At 44.7% G+C, this 26,649-nt stretch overlaps 1 protein-coding gene across 1 annotated transcript in view; it reads left to right on the top strand.

Moving 5' to 3' along the window:
• LOC126260088 (TM2 domain-containing protein CG11103) overlaps positions 1 to 26,649 on the top strand; it is a 38,909-nt gene that overhangs the window by 10,947 nt on the left and 1,313 nt on the right. The window contains exon 3 of the mRNA XM_049957301.1: positions 14,072 to 14,187. Coding sequence (XP_049813258.1) covers positions 14,072 to 14,187 — 116 coding nt within the window. The remainder of the gene's footprint in view (positions 1 to 14,071; positions 14,188 to 26,649) is intronic.

Raw genomic sequence — 26,649 nt, 5'->3', positions numbered from 1 at the left:
ATTTCTTACGTCCCTTCAGTCAACAGACATCTGAATCATCATGTGCCAAATGCAAAAGCTCCAAGAAATCAGAGGCAAATTGTCTTCTCCTTTGCTGACTTGGAGATCCTCTTCAACAGTGTTGCCACACGGTACCCTCACTCGGCCGACCTCCGTGTCGACTGTGTACACCACCGACCGTTTTTCTGCCTTGGACCCTGCAGACTGACAGAAGGAGAATGCTGATGCCTCCGTCGATCTCATTGAGCGGGATCCTCCACCCTCTGCCCTCGGAAGCAGTGAGTCTTCGAAGGCTGGCACTTGGCAGCCATCGAGGTGACACCCCTTCATTTTTTCCGTCCTCCCCTTTCCTTGTCATCACTTTTCCCCAATGGAACATTTGCGGCCTTGGATCCAAAAAAAGTGAAGTTAAGTCTGCTCTTGGAATCACAGCATCCACTTCTTCTCTGCGTCCAGGAAAAATTGCGTCCTCACGACTGCTTTGACCTCTGGCATTTCTTTCTGGTCCACTTTGACCTTCCCCCTGAGGACGACATTCTGTCTTGTGGGGGAGTCGTGCTGTTCATCCGGGATAACGTTCATAGAAAAACCATCTCCGAGACTACCCTGCTGTTGCAGTCCGCATTTTCCTTCCTCATTTCATCTTTTCCCTTTGTACCATTTGTGTACCTCCATCATTCGGTGTCACTAGGACAGACTTCCTCCAGCTTAGGGCAGCTCCCTCACCCTTCTCTGCTTCTCAGTGACTTTAATGCACCCCTCTTGGCTGATGTTCTCAATCAACATAATCTCGTCTGCCTTGACACAGGAGTACCCATGTTCCTTTCAGACTCCATGCACACCTGTTCCCATTTCGACCTTTCCTTCTGCACTGCCCACCATGCCCATTGTCTCCAGTGGTCCGTTCTCTCTGACATGTATTCAAGTGACCATTTCCCGTATGCTATCCATTTGCTGACTCCCACCCTGCCTCTGTGCATACCTAAATAGCAGCTTTCTAAGGCCGACTGAAGGCTTTACTCCTCCCTGGCAACCTTCAAAGAACTTTATTTCTGCGGTTGTGATGACCAGATAGACTACCTTAGCAACATTATTCTTGCCTCTGCAGAATATTTCATTCCTTGCACTTCATCTTTACCTCACTGTGTCATGCTCCCTTTGTGGACTGAGGCATGCTGCGGCGCAATTCGCGCGTGAAGACGGGTTCTGCATGTTTTTAACTGTTGTCCTACAATGGCAAGCTGCATTCATTGTAAACAGTTGTGTGTGCTGTATTGTCGCATTCTTTGTGAGAGCAAAAAAGCTAACGATTTCATTTACTAGTTCTTTTAACAGTTTCTCTCCCTCTTCCATTGTGTTGGCTAATCTTTGACACCTCTCTGGGGCCAGTGCCTGTTCCCCAATTTTTGGCCTGACCATAACAGACGATGTCGTATGGGACCCTATTGCTATCTCCAACACCTTGGGCCGCAATTTGTGGACATTTTGAGCTCTATCCACTATCACCCTGCCTTCCTCCATTGGAGACGAGTGGAGGAGGCTTGAGTGATACCCTTCTATTCTCAGAATCATGAGTACTGCAATGTTGCCTTTTCTATGAGGGAGCTAGATAATGCTCTCACTTCATCTCGATCCTCCACGCCAGGGCCAGACGATGTTCCCATCCAGATGTTGCAGAACCTTTCTCTTGCAGGCAAGCACTTCCTCCTTCTTATGTACAATTGCACCTGGGCAGAGGGCACGTTTCCCAGACGCTAGCGTGAAGTCACTGTCGTATCCGTACCTAAGCCCGGTAAAGACAAACACCTTCCTTGTAGCTACCACGCCATTTCTCTCACCAGGTGTGTGTCCACCCATCCTATGCCTCCTCCTTTTATGACTCCTTTGATTGCCAGTATGGGGCACAGCCCTCTTCTCTTTTACCTCCTGGAGTTTGCTTTTGGGTATTGTTCCGGCAGCTTCTCTTCACACTACTTACAACTTTCCCAATGGGTGTGAACCCTTCACCATCTTGGCTTCATACCCCAGCCCATGTTCACCTTGGACTTCACTTGGACTTCTGAGAGTAGAAGTAAAGCTGTGAGGACGGGGCGTGAGTCGTGCTTGGGTAGCTCAGTTGGTAGAACACTTGCCCGCAAAAGGCAAAGGTCCCGAGTTCGAGTCTTGGTCCAGCACACAGTTTTAATCTGCCAGGAAGTTTCATACCAGCGCACACTCCACTGCAGAGAGAAAATCTCATTCTGGAAACATCCCCCAGGCTGTGGCTAAGCCAAGTCTCTGCAATATCCTTTCTTTCAGGAGTGCTAGTTCTACGAGGTTCGCAGAAGAGCTTCTGTTAAGTATGGAAGGTAGGAGACGAGGAACTGGCAGAAGTTAGGCTGTGAGGACGGGTCGTGAGTCGTGCTTGGGTAGCTCAGATGGTAGAGCACTTGCCCGTGAAAGGCAAAGGTCCTGAGTTTGAGTCTCGGTCCGGCACACAGTTTTAATCTGGCAGGAAGTTTACTATCAGTGCACACTCCGCTGCCGAGTGAAAATCTCATTCTTTTACAAGAGCTATTGATTGGAATAACTAGTCTAATGAGTACAGAATATGGTTTGACAGTAAACCAATGAAAGTAATTAAAAGTAGCAAAATGAGAATAGCGAGAAACTTAACATCAGTATTGGTGATCATGACATATATGAAGTTAAGGAATTCTGCTACCTTGGAAGCCAAATAACCCATCATGTATGAACCAAGGAGGACGTAAAAAGCAGACTGCCACAGGTAAAAAGGGCGTTCGTGTTTAAGACAAGTCTACTATCGAACATTGGCCTTAATTTGAAGAAGAAATTTCAGAGAATGTACATTTTGAGCACAGCATTGTATGGTAGTGAATCATGGACTGGGGGAAAACCAGAAAGAAGAGACTCAAAGCATCTGAGATGTGATGATACAGAAGAACACTGAAAATTATGTGGACTGACAAGATAAGGAATGCATAAATTCTCGTTATCTCCTCAGAATTGGCAAGGAAAGGGTCATATGGAAAGTACTGACAAGAAGAAGGGGCAGACTGACAGGACATATGCTCAGACATTAGGGAATAACTTGTGTGGTACTAGAGGGAGCTGTAGAGGGCAAAAACTGTAAAGGAATACAGAGATTAGAATACATCCAACAAATAATTGAGGACGTAGGAGGGAAGTGTTACTTTGAAATGAAGAGATTGGTACAGGAGAGCAATTCGTGGGACGTGACATCAAACTATGACATAAAAAATAAAATAAACTGCTTTCCAAAACTTTATAAATTGAGGGCAAAGTTGTCAGTATTTGTAAAAACACCAAAAATAGGTATTCTCAGTCATCCTTTACAAAAAAGTATGTTCTGCAAACACTCAGTCATTTTCATTAGAAAGAATATGTTTAAAAATCTGTAGTATATCCTGCATAGATATCGGTGAGGAACAAATACAGAGTGTACCTCTTGGCACAGGCACTTGGTGTGAGGAGGTTGGAGTGGCCTCTTCACTGTGGCCTCTTCAACACTTATATCTTCCCTCCTCCTCTCTTTTAGCCTAATGTAAAACTGCGATGGTTTTGAATTACCTGGACTTTAACCATAGTGACATTTTCTCCTTTTATTTTACCATTTTAGCTGTATTTAATTAGGAAGAAAGGAATGCTTGATACGTGCACTGTTTGGTATGTTTAAAATCGTAATCATCCACATTGGTTTCTAAGGGGTCAGTTGCCAAATAAATTATTCTTGTTCTTTAGAAAATTGCCCCATGTAATTTCTGAGTCGCATGCATTTGCCGTCAGTTTACATAAAATATTTAATTTTTCTAGGTAGTACCTAACAAACTAATCATGCATGTAGTTAATCACAAAATCTTAACCCTGTTAATGCTTTGCTTTAAATACAGCCATCTGTTAGTGTGCAGGAATTACAAAGACCATTAAAAATAGACTTTTTTTTAAAAAAAAAACTCTATTAATATTATGTACTATAACATTTATTTTTCAGTGTAATCCCCCTTGAGTTCTGGCCTCACCTATTGCCCTATGAGTGATCAGGCCACTGTTCCTTCAGCAGTATCTGAGGAGGAACATGTGGGCAGGAATTTTCTGGTTATCAGGAGCTCCAACATTAGGTACATTATGGAGCCCCTTAGGCAGATAGTGTTCAGCCAGTATGCACTCGGTATGTCTGCCGGGGAGCCACATCCAGGATGAGGAGGTGGCCTTGCCTGTGGCTGACGAGCATGCAGGGTGTGGTTGTTTGCAAGTTGTGAGCCACACTGACACCGGCGAAATCTGTTGCGTGGGTTCTGAGGCCATCCTCAGTTCATACAGGCGACTGGCGGAGGCGATGAGGACTGCTAGCCTCGCACACACAGGGTGCAAGCAGAGCTCTCAATTCGCAACGTTGTTCCCAGAGTTGATCAGGGTCCTTTAGTTTGGAGCCAAGTGGAGGGTCTCCACCAAAGGCTATGTCAATTCTGTAATGGTCTTGGCTTCAGATTTCCAGATCTGCGTTATTGGGTGAGGAATTATCAGATCTCTTCGATAAATCAGGAGTGCGCTATACAAAGGAAATAGCTATTCGGTTAGCAGAGTACTTGTGGAGTGCACATGGTTTTTTTTAGGCTAGATGGTAGTTTGAGGTACTACTATGAAAACTCGCCAGTCGATAGACAGATAGCGAAATCGGACTTCATTCAGTGTAAAGGCACTTTGACTGTCAAAATTTTATCATTAAATTGTTGAAATATTCATAACAAAGTTTCTGAATCTACTGCCCTCCAGGAGTGTTCTCGTGTTCATATTATTCTTGGGACAGAGCTGGCTGAAACCTGAAGTAGAAGGCTTTGAGATATTTAGTGAGTCATGGAACTTATACCAAAAAGACAGATTAGATGCCATAGGAGGGGGACTGTTCGCTGTAGGTGACAAAAATATTGTCTTGATGGGAACTGAATTTTAGTGTAACAGTGAAACTATATGGTTGTGTATAACAGGCCTAGGTGGAACCAAGTTAATTCTTGGTCATCTTTGCTGGCCTCCTGATTTCACGATGACAGTTCTAGAGTCATTCCAAGAAAGCCTACAATCTGTAGTGCATAAATACCTACCACGGTTTAACAGCACAATTCAGAAAATGGAAAGGAAGCAAAGGGTTTTGCACTCTCAGTTCAAAAGAGAATGAGCAAATGACAATAGGCAGAGGTTAGAGATGATGCATTTGTGAAAAGATCTGTGCGCAAAGCATGCAACAACCTCCACCGACGTACCTGAACAAAAGGTCTGGCTGAAAACCTAAGGAAATTCTGGTCCACTGTACATCGTTGAGTGTATCTAAAGCTTTCATCAAGACACAAGTTGACTACTGGTGTGGCAGCTGAAGACAGCAAAATGAAAGCCAAAGTTTTAAATTTTGTGTTTAAGAAATCGTTCATGTAGGAGAACTGTACAAACATAGTCACATTTGACCACTGAACAGACTGCCATATGGGTGACATAAAAATGAGTGTCTCTGGCATAGAGAAACAACTGAAAGACTTGAAAACAAATAAGTCAACAGGTCCTGATGGAACCTCAGTTCGGTTCTACAAAGAGTTCTCTTTGGCATTGGCCCCTTCCTTAGCTTGCATTTATCGTAAATCTCTTACACAGTGCGAAGTCCCAAGTGACTGGAAAGAAGCACAGGTGACTCTTGTGTGTAAGAAAGGTAAAAGAACAGACCCGCAAAATTACAGTCCAATATCCATAACACCAGTTTACTGCAGAATTCCTGAAATATTCTCAGTTTGAATATAATAAATTTCCTAGAGACCAAAAAGCTCATGTTCATGAATCAGCATGGTTTTAGAAAGCATCGCTCATGCAAAACTCAGCTTGGCCTTTTCTCACATCATATACTGCAAACTGTGGATGAAGGGTAACAAACAGATTCCATAGTTTATATCTAAAAACAAATATGATGTGACTTACCATACGAAAGCGCTGGCAGGTCGATAGACACACAAACAAACACAATCATACACACAAAATTCTAGCTTTCACAACCAACGGTTGCTTCATCAGGAAAGAGGGAACCGTTGGTTGCGAAAGCTAGAATTTTGTGTGTATGATTGTGTTTGTTTGTGTGTCTATCGACCTGCCAGCGCTTTCGTATGGTAAGTCACATCATCTTTGTTTTTAGATATATTTTTCCTGCGTGGAATGTTTCCCTCTATTAGATTCCATAGTTTTATATATCTGAGAAGCATTTGACACTGTGCCCCACTGCAGACTTTTGATGAAGGTATCAGCTATGGAGTACATTTCCAGATATTTGAGTGGCTTGAAGACTTATTAAGTGATAGACTCACTATGTTGTCTTCAATGGCTAGTGTTCATCAGAAACGAGGTAGCCAATTGCTCGCAAACAGCCATTGATAATATCTTCTGTGAAATCTGAACTCAAGGGGGTAATCAATAAGACAAAAATTGATTATTGTAGGACACTCCTCTGAGACATTCACAGGAGTGATCTTTACAGTGCTCATGGCATGAATGAAAAATATAACGCTTTTGCTAATAAAGTGCTTGTTGTTGTTGTCTTCAGTCCTGCCCAGTACTTACTGCAACCTACATCCTCCTGAATCTGCTTAGTGTATTCATCTCTTGGTCTCCCTCTACGATTTTTACCCTCCACGCTGCCCTCCAATGCTAAATTTGTGATTCCTTGATGCCTCAGAACATGTCCTACCAACCGGTCCCTTCTTGTCAAGTTGTGCCACAAACTCCTCTTCTCCCCAATTCTATTCAGTACCTCCTCATTAGTTATGTGATCTACCCATCTAATCTTCAGCATTCTTCTGTAGCACCACATTTCAAAAGCTTCTATTCTCTTCTTGTCCAAACTATTTATTGTCCACGTTTCACTTCCATACATGGCTGCACTCCGTACAAATACTTTCAGAAACGACTTCCTGACACTTAAATCTATACTCGATGTTAACAAATTTCTCTTCTTCAGAAACGATTTCCTTGCCATTGCCAGTCTACATTTTATATCCTCTCTACTTCGACCATCATCAGTTATTTTACTCCCTAAATAGCAAAACTCCTTTACTACTTTAAGTGTCTCATTTCCTAGTCTAATTCCCTCAGCATCACCCGACTTAATTCGACTACATTCCATTATCCTTGTTTTGCTTTTGTTGATATTCATCTTATATCCTCCTTTCAATACACTGTCCATTCCGTTCAACTGCTCTTCCAAGTCCTTTGCTGTCTCTGACAGAATTACAATGTCATCGGCGAACCTCAACGTTTCTATTTCTTCTCCATGGACTTTAATACCTACTCCGAATTTTTCTTTCATTTCCTTTACTGCTTGCTCAATATACAGATTGAATAACATCGGGGATAGGCTGCAACTCTGTCTCACTCCCTTCCCAACCGCTGCTTCTCTTTCATGCCCCTCGACTCTTATAACTGCCATCTGGTTTCTGTACAAATTGTAAATAGCCTTTCGCTCCCTGTATTTTACCCCTGCCACCTTTAGAATTTGAAAGAGAGTACTCCAGTCAACATTGTCAAAAGCTTTCTCTAACTCCGCAAATGCTAGAAATGTAGGTTTGCCTTTCCTTAATCTATTTTCTAAGATAAGTTGTGGGGTCAGTATTGCCTCACGTGTTCCAACATTGCTGCGGAATCCAAACTGATCTTCGCCGAGGTTGGCTTCTAGCAGTTTTTCCATTCGTCTGTAAAGAATTCGCGTTAGTACTCTGACAACATCAGGTTCTTTCAGTTTATCCAGGTCCCATCTCCTTAAATTCCCACCTTTTTGCAGTTTCTTCAGTTTTAATCTACAGCTCATAATGAATAGATTGTGGTCAGAGTCCACATCAGCCCCTGGAAATGTCTTACAATTTAAAATCTGGTTCCTAAATCTCTGTCTTACCATTATATAATCTATCTGAAACCTTCTAGTATCTCCAGGATTGTTCCACGCATACAACCTTCCTTCATGATTCTTGAACCAAGTGTTAGCTATTATTAAGTTATGCTCTGTGCAAAATTCTACCAGACGGCTTCCTCTTTCATTTCTCTCCCCCAATCCATATTCACCCACTATGTTTCCTTCTCTCCCTTTTCCTACTCTCGAATTCCAGTCACCCATGACTATTAAATTTTCGTCTCCCTTCACTACCTGAATAATTTCTTTTATCTCATCATACATTTTATCAATTTCTTCGTCATCTGCAGAGCTAGTTGGCATATAAACTTGTACTACTGTAGTAGGCATGGGCTTCGTGTCTATGTTGGCCACAATAATGCGTTCACTATGCTGTTGGTAGTAGCTTACCTGCACTCCTATTTTTTTATTCATTATTAAACCGACTCCTGCATTACCCCTATTTGATTTTGTATTTATAACCCTGTATTCACCTGACCAAAAGCCTTGTTCCTCCTGCCACCGAACTTCACTAATAAGTGCTTACCTTATTTGAACACTGTTTTCCCCCAAAACTAATCAAGGTTAGAGCAAAGACTACAAAGAAGCCATGGATTACTCAAGGAACAGAGGTATCTTGTAAAACAAAAATAAAACTGTACGTCAATCTGAAACAGTTCTGATGTTGATGCTATAGCACATTACAAGAAATACTGCAAAATATAGTAAAGACTGTAATACGGACATCAAAACAAACAGATAGTCATATCAGATAACAAAATAAAGACAATTTTGGATGTAGTGAAGGAGGAGACCAGTAGAACCAGACATGAAGAGGAGCAAATAGCATTAAGAGTAAATGATACATTGGCGACAGATGTGTATAGTGTTGTAGATTTTTTTAACAAACATTTTATAACTGTTATTGAAAAGATGGGGTTGTCAAGTTCTGTAGATGCTGCCATTGAATACCTCAGACCGAACATTTCAAGTAACGTCCATAATATGAATATGACCCTCACTACCCCAGCTGAACTAATGTCCATCATAAAATCTGTAAAATCAAAAACATCTAGTGAATATGATGAAATATCAACAAAGTTAATTAAAGAATTTGATTCTGAATTAAGTAACATATTAAGCTATCTGTGTAACCAGTTGTTTATCAGTTGAATATTTCCTGAATGTTTGAAATATGCTGAAGTTAAGCCACTGTTAAAGAAGGGAGATAAAGAAATAGCATTGAATTTCCGTCCAATTTCACTTTTGCCAGCATTCTCAAAATTTTTAGAAAAGGTAATGTACAATCGGCTTTATAACCATCTTATCACAAATAACATACTGTCAAAGTCGCAGTTTGGATTTCTAAAGGGTTCTGATATTGAGAAGGCTATCTACACTTACAGTGAAAATGTACTTAATTCATTAGCCAAAAAATTGCTGGCAACTGGTATATTTTGTGATCTGTCAATGGTACTTGACTATGTAAATCACAATGTTCTTTTAAGTAAATTAGAATATTATGGTGTAACAGGAAATGCTGCAAAATGGTTCAAATCTTATATCTCTGGCAGGAAACAAAGGGTGTTATTAGGAAAGAGGCGACATGTATTAAACTGTCAGGCCTCATCCAACTGGGAACTAATTACATGTGGGGTTCCGCGAGGTTCCATCTTAGGGCCCTTACTTTTCCTTGTGTATATCAATGACCTTTCATCAGTAACATTACCAGATGCTAAGTTTGTTTTGTTTGCTGATGATAGAAACATTGCAATAAATAGCAAATCAAGTGTAGTCTTAGAAAGATCAATTAATAAAATATTTGTGGACATCAATCACTGGTTCCTAGCCAATTCTTTGTCACTAAACTTTGAAAAAACACACTACGTACAGTCCAGAATTTGTCCCATGGTATATGCCTAATGTATGATTAGAAGCAGATAGAAGAAGTGGATAGTGTTAAATTCTTGGGATTACAGCTTGATAATAAATTCAACTGGGAGGAGCACACCACAGAACTGCTGAAGTCTCTAAACAAATCTCTATTTGCAGTGCGAATTCTGTCAGACATAGGGGATATAAAAATGAAAAAGCTGGCATACTATGCTTACTTTCACTCTATAATGTCATATGGGATTATTTTTGGGGTAATTCATCAAGCCAAGCTAAAGTTTTCCGGGCACAAAAATGTGCAATAAAGAGTTATGTGTGGTGTGAACTCGAGAACATCCTGCAGAGGCCTGTTCAGGGAACTAGGGATACTAACTACTGCTTCCCAATGTATTTATTCCTTAATGAAATTTGTCATTAAAAATATATCACTTTTTCAAACCAACAGCTCAGTTCGTGGAATCAATACTAGAAATAAGAATAATCTTCGTAAGGATTTAAAGTCACTCACTCTTTTACAAAAAGGAGTGCATTATTCAGGAACACACATTTTCAGTAACTTGCCAGCAGCCATAAAAAGCTTAACAACCAATGAAATTCACTTTAAGGATTTATTGGTGGCCAACTCCTCCTACTCCATTGATGAATTTCTCAGTAGAACCAACTGATATTGTGTGTGTGTGTGTGTGTGTGTGTGTGTGTGTGTGTGTGTAACGTACAATCTAACTTCTGCATTGGCACACATTTCAGTACAGTAATGTGTTCATTGTAAATAAGTATTGTAGTAGTTCTATTATATGTTTATTATGTTACAAATTAAAAAAAAAACTTCTTTTTTAATTTTTAAATTCAGTGTGTTTAAAAAAAAGGGTCAATTATTCCACTTAGGACCTGTGGAAGTTACATTAGCTTATTTGTTTTAGTTGTAAATATTTGTCACGTATTATTTTTTTTCTGACATTTTCTACATCCTGGAGGACCTCCTCATTACAGATGAATTGGAATGAAAGTAAATCTAATCTTACTGATGAATTGGAATGAAAGTAAATCTAATCTAATCATATCATCGGAGTGCCGCAGGGAAGTGTGATAGGGTCACTATTATTTCGTGTGTACATAAGTGATCTGGCGGTCAGGGTGGGTAGTGATCTGCAGTTGTTTGCTGATGATGCTATGTTGTATGAGAAGGTGTCAGTGTTGAGTGACTGTACGAGGATGCAAGATGACATAGACAAAATTTGTGGATGGTGTGATGAATGGCAGTTAGCTCTAATGTAGAAAAATATTATTTAATGCAAGTGAACAGGAAAAACAGACCTGTAATGTTTGGATACAATATTAGTAGTGTCCTGCTTGACACAGTCCTGTCATTTAAATATCTGGGCGTAACGTTACAAAGTGATATGAAAAGGAACATGCATTCGAGGATTTATGGTAGGGAAGGCAAATGGTCGGCTTGAGTTTATTGGGAGAATTTTGGGAATGGTAGACATCAAAGAAATTCAAAAGCGGGCTGCTAGATTTTTTACCTATAGGTTTTAGCAATGCTAAGTGGTGTGGAGAAGCTTTGGGAACGTAAATGGGAATCCTTGGAGGAAAGGAGACATTCTTTTCGAGGAATAGTATTGAGAAAATTAGAGAACCTGCATATGAAGCTGACTGCAGAATGATTCTTCTGCCACCTACATACATTCCACATAAGGACCACGATGATGAGATGCAAGAGATTAAGAGTTCATATGGACGAATCTAAGCAGTCTTATCTCCTTCACTCTATTTACGAGTGGAACAGGAAAGGACATGATTAGTAGTGGTGCAGGGTACCCTCTGCCACACACCACATGGTGCCTTCCAGAGTATGTATGTAGATGAGGATATGAACTTACGCCAACAATAGATAAGTTTCTCAATACCCTGTGCAAAGAATTCAGGGGTGTATGCGTGCCTGACCTGTTAAGCAGTGCTGCCTGGACTTCATCATCATTGAACCTTGAGCCACTAAGAGCTTCTTTCATTGGGTTAGAAATGTGATAATCTGAAGCTGCCATATCCAGGGAAAATATGGGTTGGGGGAGGAGGAAGCAGATGAACTTCAGGTATTTGGTTGTCTCTAAGGTGACTCTAGCACATGCCTTTCTTTCATATTACATTGCACAAACTTTCTTGAACATCAGTACATCATGAACAATATGATGGGCTGATCTAACACTAATCTTCACCATAGTTGCAATGTCACTCACCATAAAATGCCTGTTGTCCCATATCAACTCTCACAGCATTGTTCTTACAGACTGCGCATGTAGTGCATCCTGGGTGTGATGTATTTTCAACACTTTTTACGCCCCGTTTGAACTTATATGCCAACTCGTACATTAATGTCCAACTCAAACTACTTCCACCCTATTGCACTGCCATCCAACAGTGAATTTGGATTGGATTCAACCCTTTAACTAATAGAAATGTAATGACACTACAATGCTTCATGTTGGTGCAAACCTGTAAGTGTGCCACCGTCTTGTTTCACTGATTCCCAGCATCTTGTTCACGAGGCAGGCGTACCAGGCCCATCTGACAATAGTTCTAGAACACACCTAAACATATCAAAGAAGCACAAACTTTGGCCAAGTTTTTTATTTCTTACACCTTTTTTTCTCTTGTATTGTTACAGCTTTTCTGGTTATTTATTGAATGGACCTTGTATTTCTGCATTCATATGAAATAATGAATGCAGGAACAATTGAATAGTATGAGTAATATATGCATGCTTCTAATCAATCTGAAAGGAGGATTCTTTCCATTTGGTCAGTGCTGAATGCTAACTGCTGTTGTACCCCGGAAGAGCATAGCTTTCAGTCACCTTTTCATCTCCAGTTATAAGATTGTAACAAAATGATTCTGTGCACACCTCACAGTGACAGTTTAGTCACACTTGTCTCAAACTTTGCTCCTTAATTGTGTGAAATTTTATAGTGACAATTTGTTTGTCATCTGGAACTCTTTCAGTTGCTGTGCTGACAGTTTTATTCTTGTAAAATGTTAGTGCTTCCTACTCCAACTTAAGTCCAACTATTTTAAGGTGTCTGAATTAAATTAGTGTTGCATTACTTTTGCATTCTTTTGCTGCTGATGTTGCAGAGGATTGTTACATAGCTTCTTTTTTAATTTTCAGGCAGTGCTATAAAAATGGATTTGTACTCTATTTAGTTGTTAATTATGTTTTGAAGCATGCCGCATTGCTGTAGTAACATATCTGTGTAAGTGATGGTACTGCATTGAAACATGTACAAGATCATGTTAATATGACTGATGGTGAAACCTGTGCATTGCTGCTTATCAACTTTTTAGTTTTGCTGCCTAGTTGTCATTTTCTCTTACACAGCAGTATGAGGATTTCCCCTAGTTGTTTTTGTCAAGTATTGAGTACAGATGGATAATTTAAATTCCAGCTGAACTGTCAGTGGTATATGCTTTTTTCCACCCTAGCAATTTTTTCTGACACTATTTAATAATAAGATAGTCGGCCAAAACTGAAAAATCAACAGAAAGGCTATGTCACAATGAAAAAAATTTAAGTAACAGAAATGCCGTTCGAAAATACCATTCTTCAGAACAAATGTTAATAGATGCTTATGAGCAGATATAGTGGTCTGAGATTTTTCCCAACGTGGTTCAAGCAAACTGAGCACCGGGTACCAAGATGAACCCTCTGCCTGTGATGATCAAATTATCTGCAGAAATTAGTTGCCTGCACCATGATGCTAGTATCTTTGCATTTTACATTTTTAGCTCACAGGTGAGACACTTTTCAGACACACCTGATTAGATGGTTGCTTGAGGTGGGCATAATGGTTGTATTCCTTACATCTTTGTCCAACAGTGCAGAATGTCATATGTTAGACAGGTGTTGGGAAACAATTGCTACAGTGGCACATAGTGTATACCATTCATTTTGATTGGAATCCATCAGCAAGCAATGAAGTCTGAACTCGATACATGATGAAAATGAATCGATATATTATTGAAATATCATGTAAAAAGAAAATGACTACTCTGCTGTAAACCTAAAAGTATTTAAACCATCCATTTTATCTGGAAAATTTGAAGGATCACTTTAACAGTTCCTTCTTTATTAATGGCTGAATATTGTTTATTAATGTTGTTGATAAATCTCAGAATTACACAACTTATAATTTAACATATGTGAATTGTTCTGTCATGTTGATAGTGGACTTTTTATTCTATTTTCAGTTTGGTGGTTATAGGTACGAAGATGTCGAAAAAACAGTGTTGAAATGTACTGTTCTTCCATCAATTGAGTGTTATGGACCAAAAGAAATATACAGAGATGGCTTTCCTTGTATAACGTAAGAATATTTCAAGAAACCTACTTGTACTAGACTACTTGAATACAGACTGCGAAATTTTATGGTATTATGTATTACACAATTTTCCTAACCAGGTAGATATACAGTACCTTTTTTAGGCATATCCCAAGAAGATAAACTGACATCTTGCACTTATAATAGGCTGTCATAGTCAAAAGACATACTATATAGTAACTGAAGGGAAACATTTGCTGCTGGTCTGTTTAGAAAATTGGACAATGACTGTTTAGCTATAAACTTCTCAATTTGAATTCAGTTCCTCCTTTCACCTCTTTGAGACATATGTTATTCCAAATTGATAATCATATGTCTATGATGTCCACTATTAAGACCACATAGTACACACCCCACAAAGATGAAAAATGGGGCTTCATTTTCCACACTAGAACTAAATCAAATGAGGTCACTTCCGGTGGGAGGTAAAGCACTGATGTCAATGTGGAAATTCGCTATGAGGAGCTGTTAGTTCATCCATTTGAGGTTGGTCTTGAATTTTGCTGAAATGTTAATGTACAAGGAGTGTTCAATAAGTAATGCAGCACATTTTTTTCAAAATCTGGTTGGTTTTATTCAGGATTCCAATACACCATATTTTTTCCACTCTTTTGGCTGCCAAATCCAATTTTTCAACATAATCTCCATTCAGTGTGGTGGCCTTACACCACCTTACTTGGAGGGCCTGTTTGCTGAGTGGTACCACTCCACTTTGTTGATGTTGGAACCAACGTCTTGCTGCATCAATAACCTTTTCATCAACAATTTACTGCTTCCTGCAGAGTGCATCCTTCATTGAGACAAACAGATGGAAGTTGCAAGGTGTGAGATCTGGGCTGTAGGGTGGATGAGGAAGGACAGTCCAATGTTTCGTGAGCCCCTGTCAGGTGCGCAGACTTGTATGAGGCCTTGCGTTGTCAGGAGGAAGGAGAAGTTCATTTGCATTTTTGTGGCAGTGAACATTCTGAATTTGTCCGTTCAGTTTCATAATTGTAACACAGTGGCAGTGTGTGGTCAGCTGGCACACGGGAGATCGGATAGGTCTGTGTGACCTTATTGGGATATGGCAGACACTTCCTCCAACGATCCACCGTGCTTCTGTTCACTGCAAAGTCTCCATAGATATTCTGCAAGTGCCTATGAATGTCTGTAATGTTCTGGTTTTCCACCAAACTAAACTCAGTGACAGCTCTCTTTTTGGAATGCATCTCTGTTACAATTGCCATTTTGAAGGCTACGTATAGACACCACGTATCGGAATTTCACGAAACTATATAGGTTGAAGCAGAAATATTCTACATGTGATGTCTCACAACAAAGTCCACATTTTTTCAACTAAAACTGGCAGAGAAAAAAACATGTGTTGCATTACTTATTGAACGCCCCTCACGCTAATAATTCCAGAATGAATGGACAGACTTGAGATCGTTTTTATCTGGTAGATATGTCAATAAAAATGTTGAAACTACAAAATTACACCTTTGTATTCATATCCACAATTTTGTTTTTGCCTCAATCAACATAATTTTCAGTTTGTTTTTGTGACTATGCAATTTGATCAGCTACTAAGTATCATCAGATAATTAACCAACTTTGTTGTATATATCTGCTTCCACTGTCATTTGCCCGTATTTTCATAGCAATCCTGAAATGCTACTCACAGAAGGATACACGGATACAGTCTGTCTGGGGTGAAAACAAACTTTTATTGCTTTGAGCAGGTTAATTTTGCAGTGACACTCTACTTAGATCAATAGCAGCTGAAATTTAGCAATTGCCCTATTCCAAACTGAACCATTTCTGTTTTTGAGGATTGTCATACATGTTACTTTACTCTGTTGTTAATATTCACCAATTTTTTTTCTTTTATTTAATTTCATTGGCATTTGGGCTATGTAACACATTTCCAGCATATTATTACATTAGCGTGTATAGGAGCTGGCAGTTACATGTATAGGTTCCAATCTCATACAAAATGCACGATTATTTTCCGAGTTTCTGTATTTTTCTGATGTGGAGATATTGATGACATTTGTAAGAAATTGGCATTTCAGTTTGCATAATATATAGCACAGAGGTAGTGCTGATCACCATACCATTCACTAGAAAAGAATATATGATTTAAAATCACCTTATGATCTGGAATCATATGAAACATTTGGGAGTTTTACTCCTTAATTTTTCTTTTCTGAGGCTGAACTGATAAATCAACTTCACATCCAACAGAAACAGTTCTTATTGAACACTCTGCAGGAGTTCCATTGTTTGCATCAGTGCAGGAATTTTCATTCATTTTTCAGCCTAAAAGTAACATATAGGTATTACTTTAAACTAAGCAAGCAGACTGATTAAAATTTAATTTACACACACATGTTGAATTAGGCCCAAATCTATAAGTTTATTCTAAGATACACTGTCGGTAAAACCCCTTTTAGAGGTTTTTGGACCACAGTATTGTAACAGTGCGTGTGGCGTACATGAAATAATTACCGTATTATGAAAAGTATAGTTGCTACTCACCATATAGCGGATTCCCCTGCGGGTCCGAGGGTTAGAATAGGCCCGAGGTATTCCTACCTGTCGTAAGAGGCGACTAAAAGGAGTCCCTCCCCCTTAAGGGGGTAGTTTGCGCCTGCGTCCGGAGACGGATGGTTCCACGACTTCTATTTGTGGTCATTTTGGTTTTTCACTTATTCTTGTTTCTTCCTTCCTTTGTTTGGTTCCTTTCTTTGTCCTTCTCCCTCTCACTGTCTTCCTTACTTTTTCCCTTGCCTTCTCCTTGCGTTCTTGTCCACCCTCTGGTCTCCGCCTCGGCATTTGAGACAGTTTGTCCTTTCTCTCCCTATCTCCCTTCTTTTTTCCTTTTCTTCTTTCCTCCCTGTGTGTGCCTGAAGGCCGACCCACGCGTTCGCACGCATAGCCGGTGACGTGGTAATGCGTAATTCCCCGCACTGGGTAAACGAGTAAGGCACGCACGTACGCCCTGGTAAAGGCCAGGCCCGGGGAGGGGTGATTGCCTGAGCTGACACCTTCCGACCATGCCGATTGGTCCCTCCGTCCATTTCTCAGGAGGTGTGACCTGAGGTGTAAACATTCACCTAAGGTGGGAGTGCCCTCTGAGAGGGTCCCCACAAGGAAGGAGCGCGCCATCGGAGACGCTGGCAATCATGGGGGATTCCTCCGCAATGGATTTCTCTTCTTCTTCTCTCTCGACTTCTGCCCAAAAACTGAAACTTGACCAGCCACCAGTGACAAAAGTATTACTGCCTGCCCCAAAGTTCCTCCTAGTTTCTCGATCTGAGGACGGAAAGGATTTTTCATCTGTCAACCCTTTCGTTATCCAGAAGGGTGTAGATGCCATAGCTGGATCTGTTAAGTCTTGTACCAGGATGCGTACCTGTACCTTGTTACTAGAAACTGAGAGCGCCTTTCAGGCACAAAAACTGCTTCGGGCCACACTCCTGTACACGTTCCCTGTCCGGGTGGAGGCTCACCGCACTTTGAATTCGTCGCGTGGTGTGGTATATACTCGAACACTTGATGGATTGACTGATGAGGAGATTCAGTCTTTCCTCACTGAGCAGGGCGTGACGGCTGCCCATAGGGTCATGAAAAAGGTCAACAATGACCTTGTACCAACCCGGACACTTTTCTTGACCTTTGATAGTGTTCAGCTGCCGTCGCGCATCAAAGCGGGCTACGATGTTATTTCTGTTCGCCCCTATGTCCCGACACCTACGCGCTGCTACCAGTGTCAGCATCTTAATCACACTCGCCAGTCTTGTTCAAATGCGGCTAAATGTGTCACTTGTGGCAGGGATGCCCATGAGAGTGACTGTCCACCTCCGTCTCCTCGTTGTGTGAACTGTCAGGGTGACTGTGCAGCGTCCTCCCGCGACTGTCCCATCTACAAGGAAGAACGCTGTATACAGGAAATTCGGGTCAAAGAGAAAGTGTCCACCTCGGCTGCTCGCAAGCTATTTACTAGTAGGAAGCCCACGCTGCTCCCAGCGGGAAAATGCAGTACTGTCCTCGCCTCTCCTCGCACTACCAGGAAGGTGGCGACGCAGACATGCGATCTGACCTTCAGCACTACGGTCATCCGTTCGTCCAGTGCTAAGATCGCCCGGTCAGCGTCTCCTCTTCCTCCCGCCACCCCTACGACACAAGCACCTTCATCAGCTTCTGCCAAGACGAAGACCGAGAAGTCAGATGCACGGGCCTTCAAGAAGGAACCGTCCCATGCAGACTTCCTACGTACCTCGAACTCCCAGCCATCGACCAGTACTTCTACTAAACGACCTTCCAAGAAGGCTCATAGGAAGCAAAGTTCTCCTTTTCCGCCACGGCGCGTTTCTTCTCCTGCGCCACCCAGCGGTTGCCAGGCCGTCATCCGTTTCGCCTGGCCGCACCGCTGGTAGCAGAACATCTGGCCGTTCACCGGCGGAGGAAGCTCCCCCTCCCGGCCATCTTAACAAGATGGCCGATGAACCTATTGAACCAATGGACAATGACTCTCGGCCTATTGATAGCGGCGGCAGTGCTCGCTCGAAGCCAGGCCCTCAGCGGCCTTTGAGGTGACCCCTTCTTGCTTTTTCTTTTTCTTCTCACGATGGCACTTCTTCATTGGAATATTCGTGGCATCCGCTCCAACCGAGAGGACTTAAAGTTCCTGCTACGCTTGCACTGTCCGCTCGTCGTACCCCTCCAGGAAACGAAACTACGCCCATGCAATCAAATTGACTTGGCACACTATGCCTCTGTGCGTTTTGACCTACCCCCTGTGGCAGGTATTCCGGCTCATGGAGGGGTTATGTTGCTGGTCCGGGATGATATTTACTACGATCCCATCACATTGCACACCGGCCTGCAGGCAGTTGCCGTCCGAATTACTCTCCCCACTTTTACGTTTTCCATTTGTACCGTTTACACTCCATCGTCGTGTATCGTTACTAGGGCAGACATGATGCAAATTATTGCTCAGCTTCCTGCACCATTTTTGTTAACTGGAGACTTCAATGCCCACCATCCCCTTTGGGGCTCTCCAGCATCCTGTCCGAGAGGCTCCCTGTTAGCAGACCTTATCATCCACCTCAATCTTGTCTGCCTCAATACTGGCGCCCCTACTTTCTTTCGGACACATCTCACACCTATTCCTATTTAGACCTCTCTATATGTACTACCCAACTTGCACGCCGGTTTGAGTGGTATGCACTTTCTGATACGTATTAGAGTGACCACTTCCCGTGTGTTATCCATCTCCTGCATCACACCCCATCTCCTTGCTCAACTAGTTGGAACATCTCCAAAGCAGACTGGGGGCTCTTCTCTTCCAGGGCGACCTTTCAGGATCAAACCTTCGCAAGCTGCGATAGTCTGGTCGCTTACCTCACGTAAGTCATTCTCACTGCTGCTGAATATTCCATCCCTCACACTACTTCTCCACGTCGTGTACCGGTCCCCTGGTGGACCGCAGCATGTAGAGACGCTTTACGTGCTCGTCAACGTGCTTTACGCACCATTAAACGCCACCCTACGGTGGCGAATTGTATCAATTATAAACGATTACATGCGCAGTGTCATCGTGTTATTAAAGAAAGCAAGTAAGCCAGCTGGGCTGCTTTCACAAGCTTCTTCAACAGTTTTACTCCTTCTTCTGTTGTCTGGGGTAGCCTGCGCCAGCTAACTGGCACTTCGGTCCACTCACCAGTTTCTGGCTTGTGGGTCGCGAATGATGTCCTTGTGGCCCCTGAGGATGTCTCCAATGCCTTCGGCCGCTTTTTCGCAGAGGTTTCGAGCTCCGCTCATTACCACCCTGCCTTCCTCCCCTGAAAACAGGCAGAGGAGGCTAGGCCACCTAACTTCCGCTCCTCGAATCGTGAAAGTTATAATGCCCCATTCACCATGCGGGAACTCGAAAATGCACTTGCCCAGTCACGGTCCTCCGCTCCACGGCCTGATTCTATTCATATTCAGATGCTGAAGAACCTTTCTCCTGCGGGTAAAGATTTTCTTCTTCGTACTTACAATTGCATCTGGATTGAGGGTCACGTTCCCACATGCTGGCGCGAGTCTATTGTTGTCCCGATTCCTAAGCCGGGGAAGGACAAGCACTTGCCTTCCAGTTATCGACCCATCTTGCTTACCAGCTGTGTCTGTAAGGTGATGGAGCGAATGGTTAACTCTCGTTTGGTTTGGTTGCTCGAATCTCGACACCTACTTACCATTGTACAGTGTGGATTTCGTAGGCGCCGCTCTGCTGTTGACCATCTGGTTACCTTGTCGACCTTCATTATGAATAACTTGTTGTGGAAGCGCCCGACCGCGGCTGTGTTCTTTGACTTGGAGAAGGCTTACGACACCTGTTGGAGGGCGGGCATTCTCCGCACCATGCATACATGGGGCTTTCGCGGTCGCCTCCCTCTTTTTATTCGTGCCTTTTTAATGGATCGACAGTTCAGGGTACGTGTGGGTTCTGTCCTGTCCGACGCCTTTCGCCAGGAGAATGGGGTGCCACAGGGCTCAGTTTTGAGCGTCGCTCTCTTCACCATAGCAATCAATCCAATAATGGATTGCCTCCCAGCTGATGTATCAGGCTCCCTTTTCGCAGACGATTTTACCATCTATTGCAGTGTGCAGCGTACATGTTTCCTGGAGTGCTGTCTTCAGTGTTGTCTTGACCGTCTTTGCTCCTGGAGTGTCGCCAATGGCTTCCGTTTTTCTGCCGAGAAGACGGTCTTTATTAACTTCTGGCGCTACAAAGAGTTTCTCCCACCGTCCTTACGACTCGGTCCCGTTGCTCTCCCATTTGTGGAGACAACAAAATTTTTAGGTCTTACATTTGACAGGAAACTTAGCTGGTCTCCACATGTGTCATATTTGGCTGCCCGTTGTACCTGTTCTCTAAATGTCTTCCGTGTTCTCAGTGGTATGTCGTGGGGAGCGGATCGAACCGTCCTACTTCGCCTATATCGATCAATCGTCCACTCCAAGCTGGATTATGGGAGCTTCGTATACTCCTCTGCATGGCTGTCCATCTTACGCCGCCTCAACTCCATTCAACATCGGGGTTTACGTCTTGCGATCGGAGAATTTTATACTAGTCCCGTCGAGAGTCTTCATGCCGAAGCCGGTGAATTGCCACTAACCTACCGGCGCAATACACTGCTTTGTCGGTATGCCTGTCGGCTGTTGTCAATGCCTGACCACCCGTCTTATCGTTCCTTTTTTGACGACTCTCTCGACCGTCAATACCGGTTGTATGTCTCTGCCCTGCTACCCCCTGGAGTTCGCTTTCGTCGCCTCCTACAACACCTTGATTTTTCACCCCCTGCAACCTTTAGAGTGGGCGAGAGCCAAACACCACCTTGGCTCCAGGCTCAGGTTCGCGTTCACCTTGACCTCAGCTCGCTCCCAAAGGAGGTTACCCCTCGGTTCGGTATACCGCTCCCGTTTTGTTGAACTTCGTTCGAAGTTCATTAATATGACCTTCATTTATACATATGGCTCTAAGACCAATGATGGTGTCGGGTGTTCTTTTATTGTTGGGGCACGCAGTTTCAAATACCACCTCCATGGCCATTGTTCGGTCTTCACAGCTGAGCTTTTTGCCCTGTACCAGGCTGTTCTTTACATCTGTTGCCACCGACATTCTGCTTATGTCATCTGCTCCGATTCCCTGAGTGCCATCCTGAGCCTTAGTGATCCGTATCTGGTTCACCCTTTCGTGCACCGGATCCAACGCTCTCTTCAGCAGCTGGTGCGGTGCTTTAAGTGCTGGAAGTTCGGTCACATGTCCTCTCGCTGTACTTCTAGCCTCACATGTCGAGATTGTGGATGCCCATCTCATCTCGATACTCCATGTGCTCCGCCTCCCGTCTGTGTCAAGAGTGGAGAGCCTCATTCCCCTTGCTCGCCGGACTGCAGTATCTTACAGAAAGAACGCAAAATCATGGAATATAGGACCCTGGACCGACTGACTTACACTGAGGCTAAGCGGAAATTTGAACGGCTACATCCTGTGCGCATGATGTCATCTTATGCCTCCACTGTCACTCCTGCTCCAGCTCCTTCAGCTGCAAGGTATACAGTCAGCTCTCAGAGTCAGAGGACCTCACCTGCCCCCTTGACGATGGGGGCCCCTTCTCTCGCTGTTGCTCCCACACCATCTACCTCGGGAGCAGCACCCACTAAACCAACAGGGACACCAGTCCCCACTTCTAAGCCGGAGAAGCGTAAGTCTTCTTCGGCTTCTCTCGCTCGGAAGGGATCCCTTGGGTCACTCCCTTCCCAGGTTCCTACCAGCGGCACAGCAGACACCAACCAGTGGCTGAAGAAGCCACAGGTCGCTGGTCGACGGGCTTCGCGATCCTCTTCGGTCCCAGAGACTGCCTCCAGTAAGCCCTCTCAACAACGGCAACCAAAGGAACAGCGAGAGAAAACGACTTTGAAGACCCGTAAGTCCAAGACACCTGCGGTGGCACCTCCTCCACCGCTACCTAAAAGCTCTGCGTCTGAGGATGAGATGGAGATCCTTGCGTCCGCTGAGGACCTCGATCTCACCGATCCCTCAGACGCAATGGATAGCACTTGCACGGGTGCTCCATCGGAGGCAGCAGGTGACCCAGCGGCGTAATCTGCCTTCCCAGTCCCGTCACGCCTTTCTCCGCAATGGACAATACCATCCTCCAGTGGAACTGCAGCGGTTTCTTCCACCATCTAGCTGAGCTCCGCCAACTTCTCAGCCTTCACCCTTTCTTCTGCATTGCTCTTCAGGAAACTTGGTTTCCAGCAATGCGAACCCCCGCCCTCCGTGGCTATCGGGGTTATTATAAGAACCGGGCAGCATATGAAAGGGTGTCTGGTGGCGTCTGCCTCTATGTCCTTCACACTCTGCACAGCGAGTCTGTCCTTCTCCAAACACCTTTAGAGGCTGTCGCTGTTCGGGTGTGGACGCCACAGGCTGTTACCGTCTGCAGTCTTTACCTTCCACCGGATGGTGATGTCTCGCAGCATGTCCTGGCTGCGCAGATAGCCCAATTGCCGCCACCTTTCTTGCTGTTGGGCAACTTCAATGCCCATAACCCTCTGTGGGGTGGGTCAGTGGCAACAGGTCGAGGCGCCACCGTTGAGCATTTATTGTCGCAGCTCGATCTCTCGATTTTAAATGATGGTGCCTTCTTCACACACTTCAGTGTGGCGCATGGCACATACTCTGCCATTGACCTTTCAATCTGTAGCCCTAGCCTCTTACCGTCTGTTCAATGGAGTGTGCATGACGACCTGTGTGGTAGTGACCACTTTCCAATCTTTCTGTCACTACCATGGCGTCACTTTTTTGGGCGCCCTAGCAGATTGGCTATGAATAAGGCTGACTGGGACTTGTTCTCCTCCACTGCCGCTATTGAGCCTCTCTCTAATGATGACATTGATGCGGAGGTTCAATCGGTCACCACCGGCATCGTTACTGCCGCCGAATCTGCCATTCCTCATTCCTCTGGGTCCCCTCGGCGGCGGACTGTGCCTTGGTGGTCGCCTGAGATCGCTGCAGCGATTAAAGATCGCCGGCGGGCGCTACAGCGTCACAAGCGACATCCCTGCATTGAACACCTCATCACCTTCAAACGGCTGCGTGCGCGGGCCCGCCGCCTTATCCACCAAAGCAAGCAGGAGTGCTGGGAGCGGTATGTGTCCACCATTGGCCTCCATGTCTCTCCATCGCAGGTCTGGGCCAAGATTCGACGCGTCTACGGCTATCGGACACCTGTCAGCGTCTCTGCGCTCTCACTGAATGGAGCAGTTTGTATTGACTCCGACGTCATTGCAAACCACTTAGCAGAGCATTTTGCTATGAGTTCCGCTTCTGCGCATTACCCCCAGGCCTACCGCTCCATTAAAGAGCGGATGGAACGTCGGAGCCTTTCTTTTCGCACCCACACTTCTGAATCCTACAATGTTCCATTCAGTGAGTGGGAATTTCACAGTGCCCTTGCCGCTTGCCCTGATACCGCTCCCGGGCCAGATAGCATCCACTGTCAGATGCTGAAACACCTTTCAGTGGACTGCAAGCGACGCCTCCTCGACCTGTACAACCGTCTCTGGGTCGAGGGTGAGTTTCCGTCGCAATGGCGGGAGAGCATTGTCATCCCCGTTTTGAAACCTGGAAAGAACCCTCTGGAGGTGGACAGCTACCGTCCCATTAGCCTCACCAACGTTCTTTGCAAGTTGCTTGAATGGATGGTGAGCCGGCGCTTGAATTGGGTACTGGAGTCTCGGGGCCTTCTGGCTCCGTCTCAGAGTGGGTTCCGTAAAGGCCACTCCGCCACCGACAATCTGGTGAGTCTGGAGTCGGCCATCCGTACTGCCTTTGCCCGCCGTCAGCACCTGGTCGCGTCTTTTTCGACATGCGGAAGGCGTACGATACGACATGGTGTCATCACATCCTTTCTCCGCTTCATGGATGGGGTTCTTGGGGTCCTCTGCCGATTTTTATCCGCAATTTTCTGTCGTATCGTACCTTCCGCGTGCAAGTCGCGGCCTCGTATAGTTCCTCCCACGTCCAGGAGAACGGTGTGTCACAGGGTTCTGTTTTAAGTGTCTGCCTGTTTTTAATAGCCATTAACGGGCTCGCTGCGGCCGTGGGAAATTCTGTCTCCGCTTCCCTGTATGCTGACGACTTCTGCCTTTACTACAGCTCTACTGGCATTGCAGCTGTTGAACATCAGCTACAGGGCGCTATCCGCAAGGCGCAGTCTTGGGCTGTAGCTCATGGGTTCCAGTTTTCGGCAGCCAAGACCTGCGTTATGCATTTCTGCCGGCGACGTACTGTCCACCCGGAGCCGCAGCTTTCTCTTAACGGTGAACTTCTTTCAGTGGTGGAATCACACAGGTTTTTGGGGGTGGTTTTCGATGCCCGGTTGACTTGGCTGCCTCATATCCGGCAGCTCAAACAGGCGTGTTGGCGGCATCTCAATGCTCTGCGATGTTTGAGCCACACCCGCAGGGGCGCCGACCGATCTACTCTGTTCCGGCTCTACCAGTCGTTAATCCAGTCTCGTCTGGATTATGGGAGCCTGGCTTATGGCTCAGCTTCCCCATCTGCGTTGCGGGTGCTGGACCCAATCCTCCATAGCGGGATACGCCTTGCCACTGGTGCTTTCTGCACCATCCCTGTGGACAGCATACTAGTGGAGACAGGTGTCCCTCCACTGCGGTTACGACGCCAACAATTACTGGCTGCTTATGCTGCCCATGTTTTTAGCTTGCCGGGGCATCCAAATTACCGTGTCCTGTTCCCGCAGTCAGTCGTCCATCTGCCAGACCGTCGGCCCCGGTCGGGTTGTCCGATCGCCGTACGCGTCAAGGAGCTTCTCTCCGGGCTTGGGTTTTTCCCTGTTCCACCTCCTTTCCGGGCACCTCTGCGTACACCCCTGTGGTGTGTTCCTCGCCCTTGCCTTCGGTTCGACTTGGCACAGGGCTCGAAGGACTCGGTCCCTCCAGAGGCCTTCCGCCGCCGCTTTTATTCCATCCTGGCTACGTATCAGGGCTCTGGAATTGTTTACACTGACGGTTTGATGGTTGCTGGTCGTGTCGGGTATGCGCTAACTCTAGGGGACCATTCCGAACAACGTTCCTTGCCGGATGGCTGCAGCGTTTACACTGCTGAGCTGGTCGCCATCTTTCGTGCCCTTGAGTATATCCGCTCCTGCTCAGGTGAGTCCTTCGTTATCTGTAACGATTCCCTGAGCGGTTTACGAGCTCTCGACCAGTGTTTTCCTCGTTCTCGTCTAGTGATGGCTATCCATGAGTCCTTGCATACTCTTGCACGTTGCGGCCGCTCTGTGGTCTTTGTGTGGACCCCTGGTCATGTCGGTATCCCGGGCAATGAACATGTTGACCGCCTGGCGAAAGAGGCCACGAGTAAACCATCTCTGGATGTTGGCCTCCCAGAGACTGATTTGCGGGCAGTCCTCCGCCGAAAAGTTTTTGCGTTTTGGGACGCTGAATGGCGCGATCGGATCACGCCTAATAAACTCCGTGCCATTAAGGAGACGACGACTGTGTGGTGGTCATCCATGCGAGCCAATCGCAGGGACTCAGTCGTCCTTTCTCGGCTCCGCATTGGCCACTCCCGGCTGACACACGGTTATTTACTGTGCCGGGAGGACCCTCCTCTATGTCACTGTGGGGCGGCTTTGACAGTGGCTCACATTTTGTTGGCCTGCCCCCTTTTAGCTGTGGTCAGGCAGACATTTGCGCTGCCTGATATGCTCCCTGCCCTTTTATCTGATGACCCTGTTATGGCTGGCTTAGTTTTACGTTTTATTCGGGCAGGGGGTTTTTATCGTTTACTCTGTGTTTGTTCTGTTCTTTTGTGTTGATTCTGGCAATTGGCCTACGATTTTACGGTGAGTTTTTAATGTGTTCTCTGTGGTTGGCTTTTCCTTT

Source organism: Schistocerca nitens, chromosome 5 (assembly GCF_023898315.1).
Source record: "Schistocerca nitens isolate TAMUIC-IGC-003100 chromosome 5, iqSchNite1.1, whole genome shotgun sequence".
Taxonomy (NCBI): domain Eukaryota; kingdom Metazoa; phylum Arthropoda; class Insecta; order Orthoptera; family Acrididae; genus Schistocerca; species Schistocerca nitens.
Note: the sequence above shows the minus strand (reverse complement) of the source record. Positions and strands in the feature narration are given on the sequence as shown.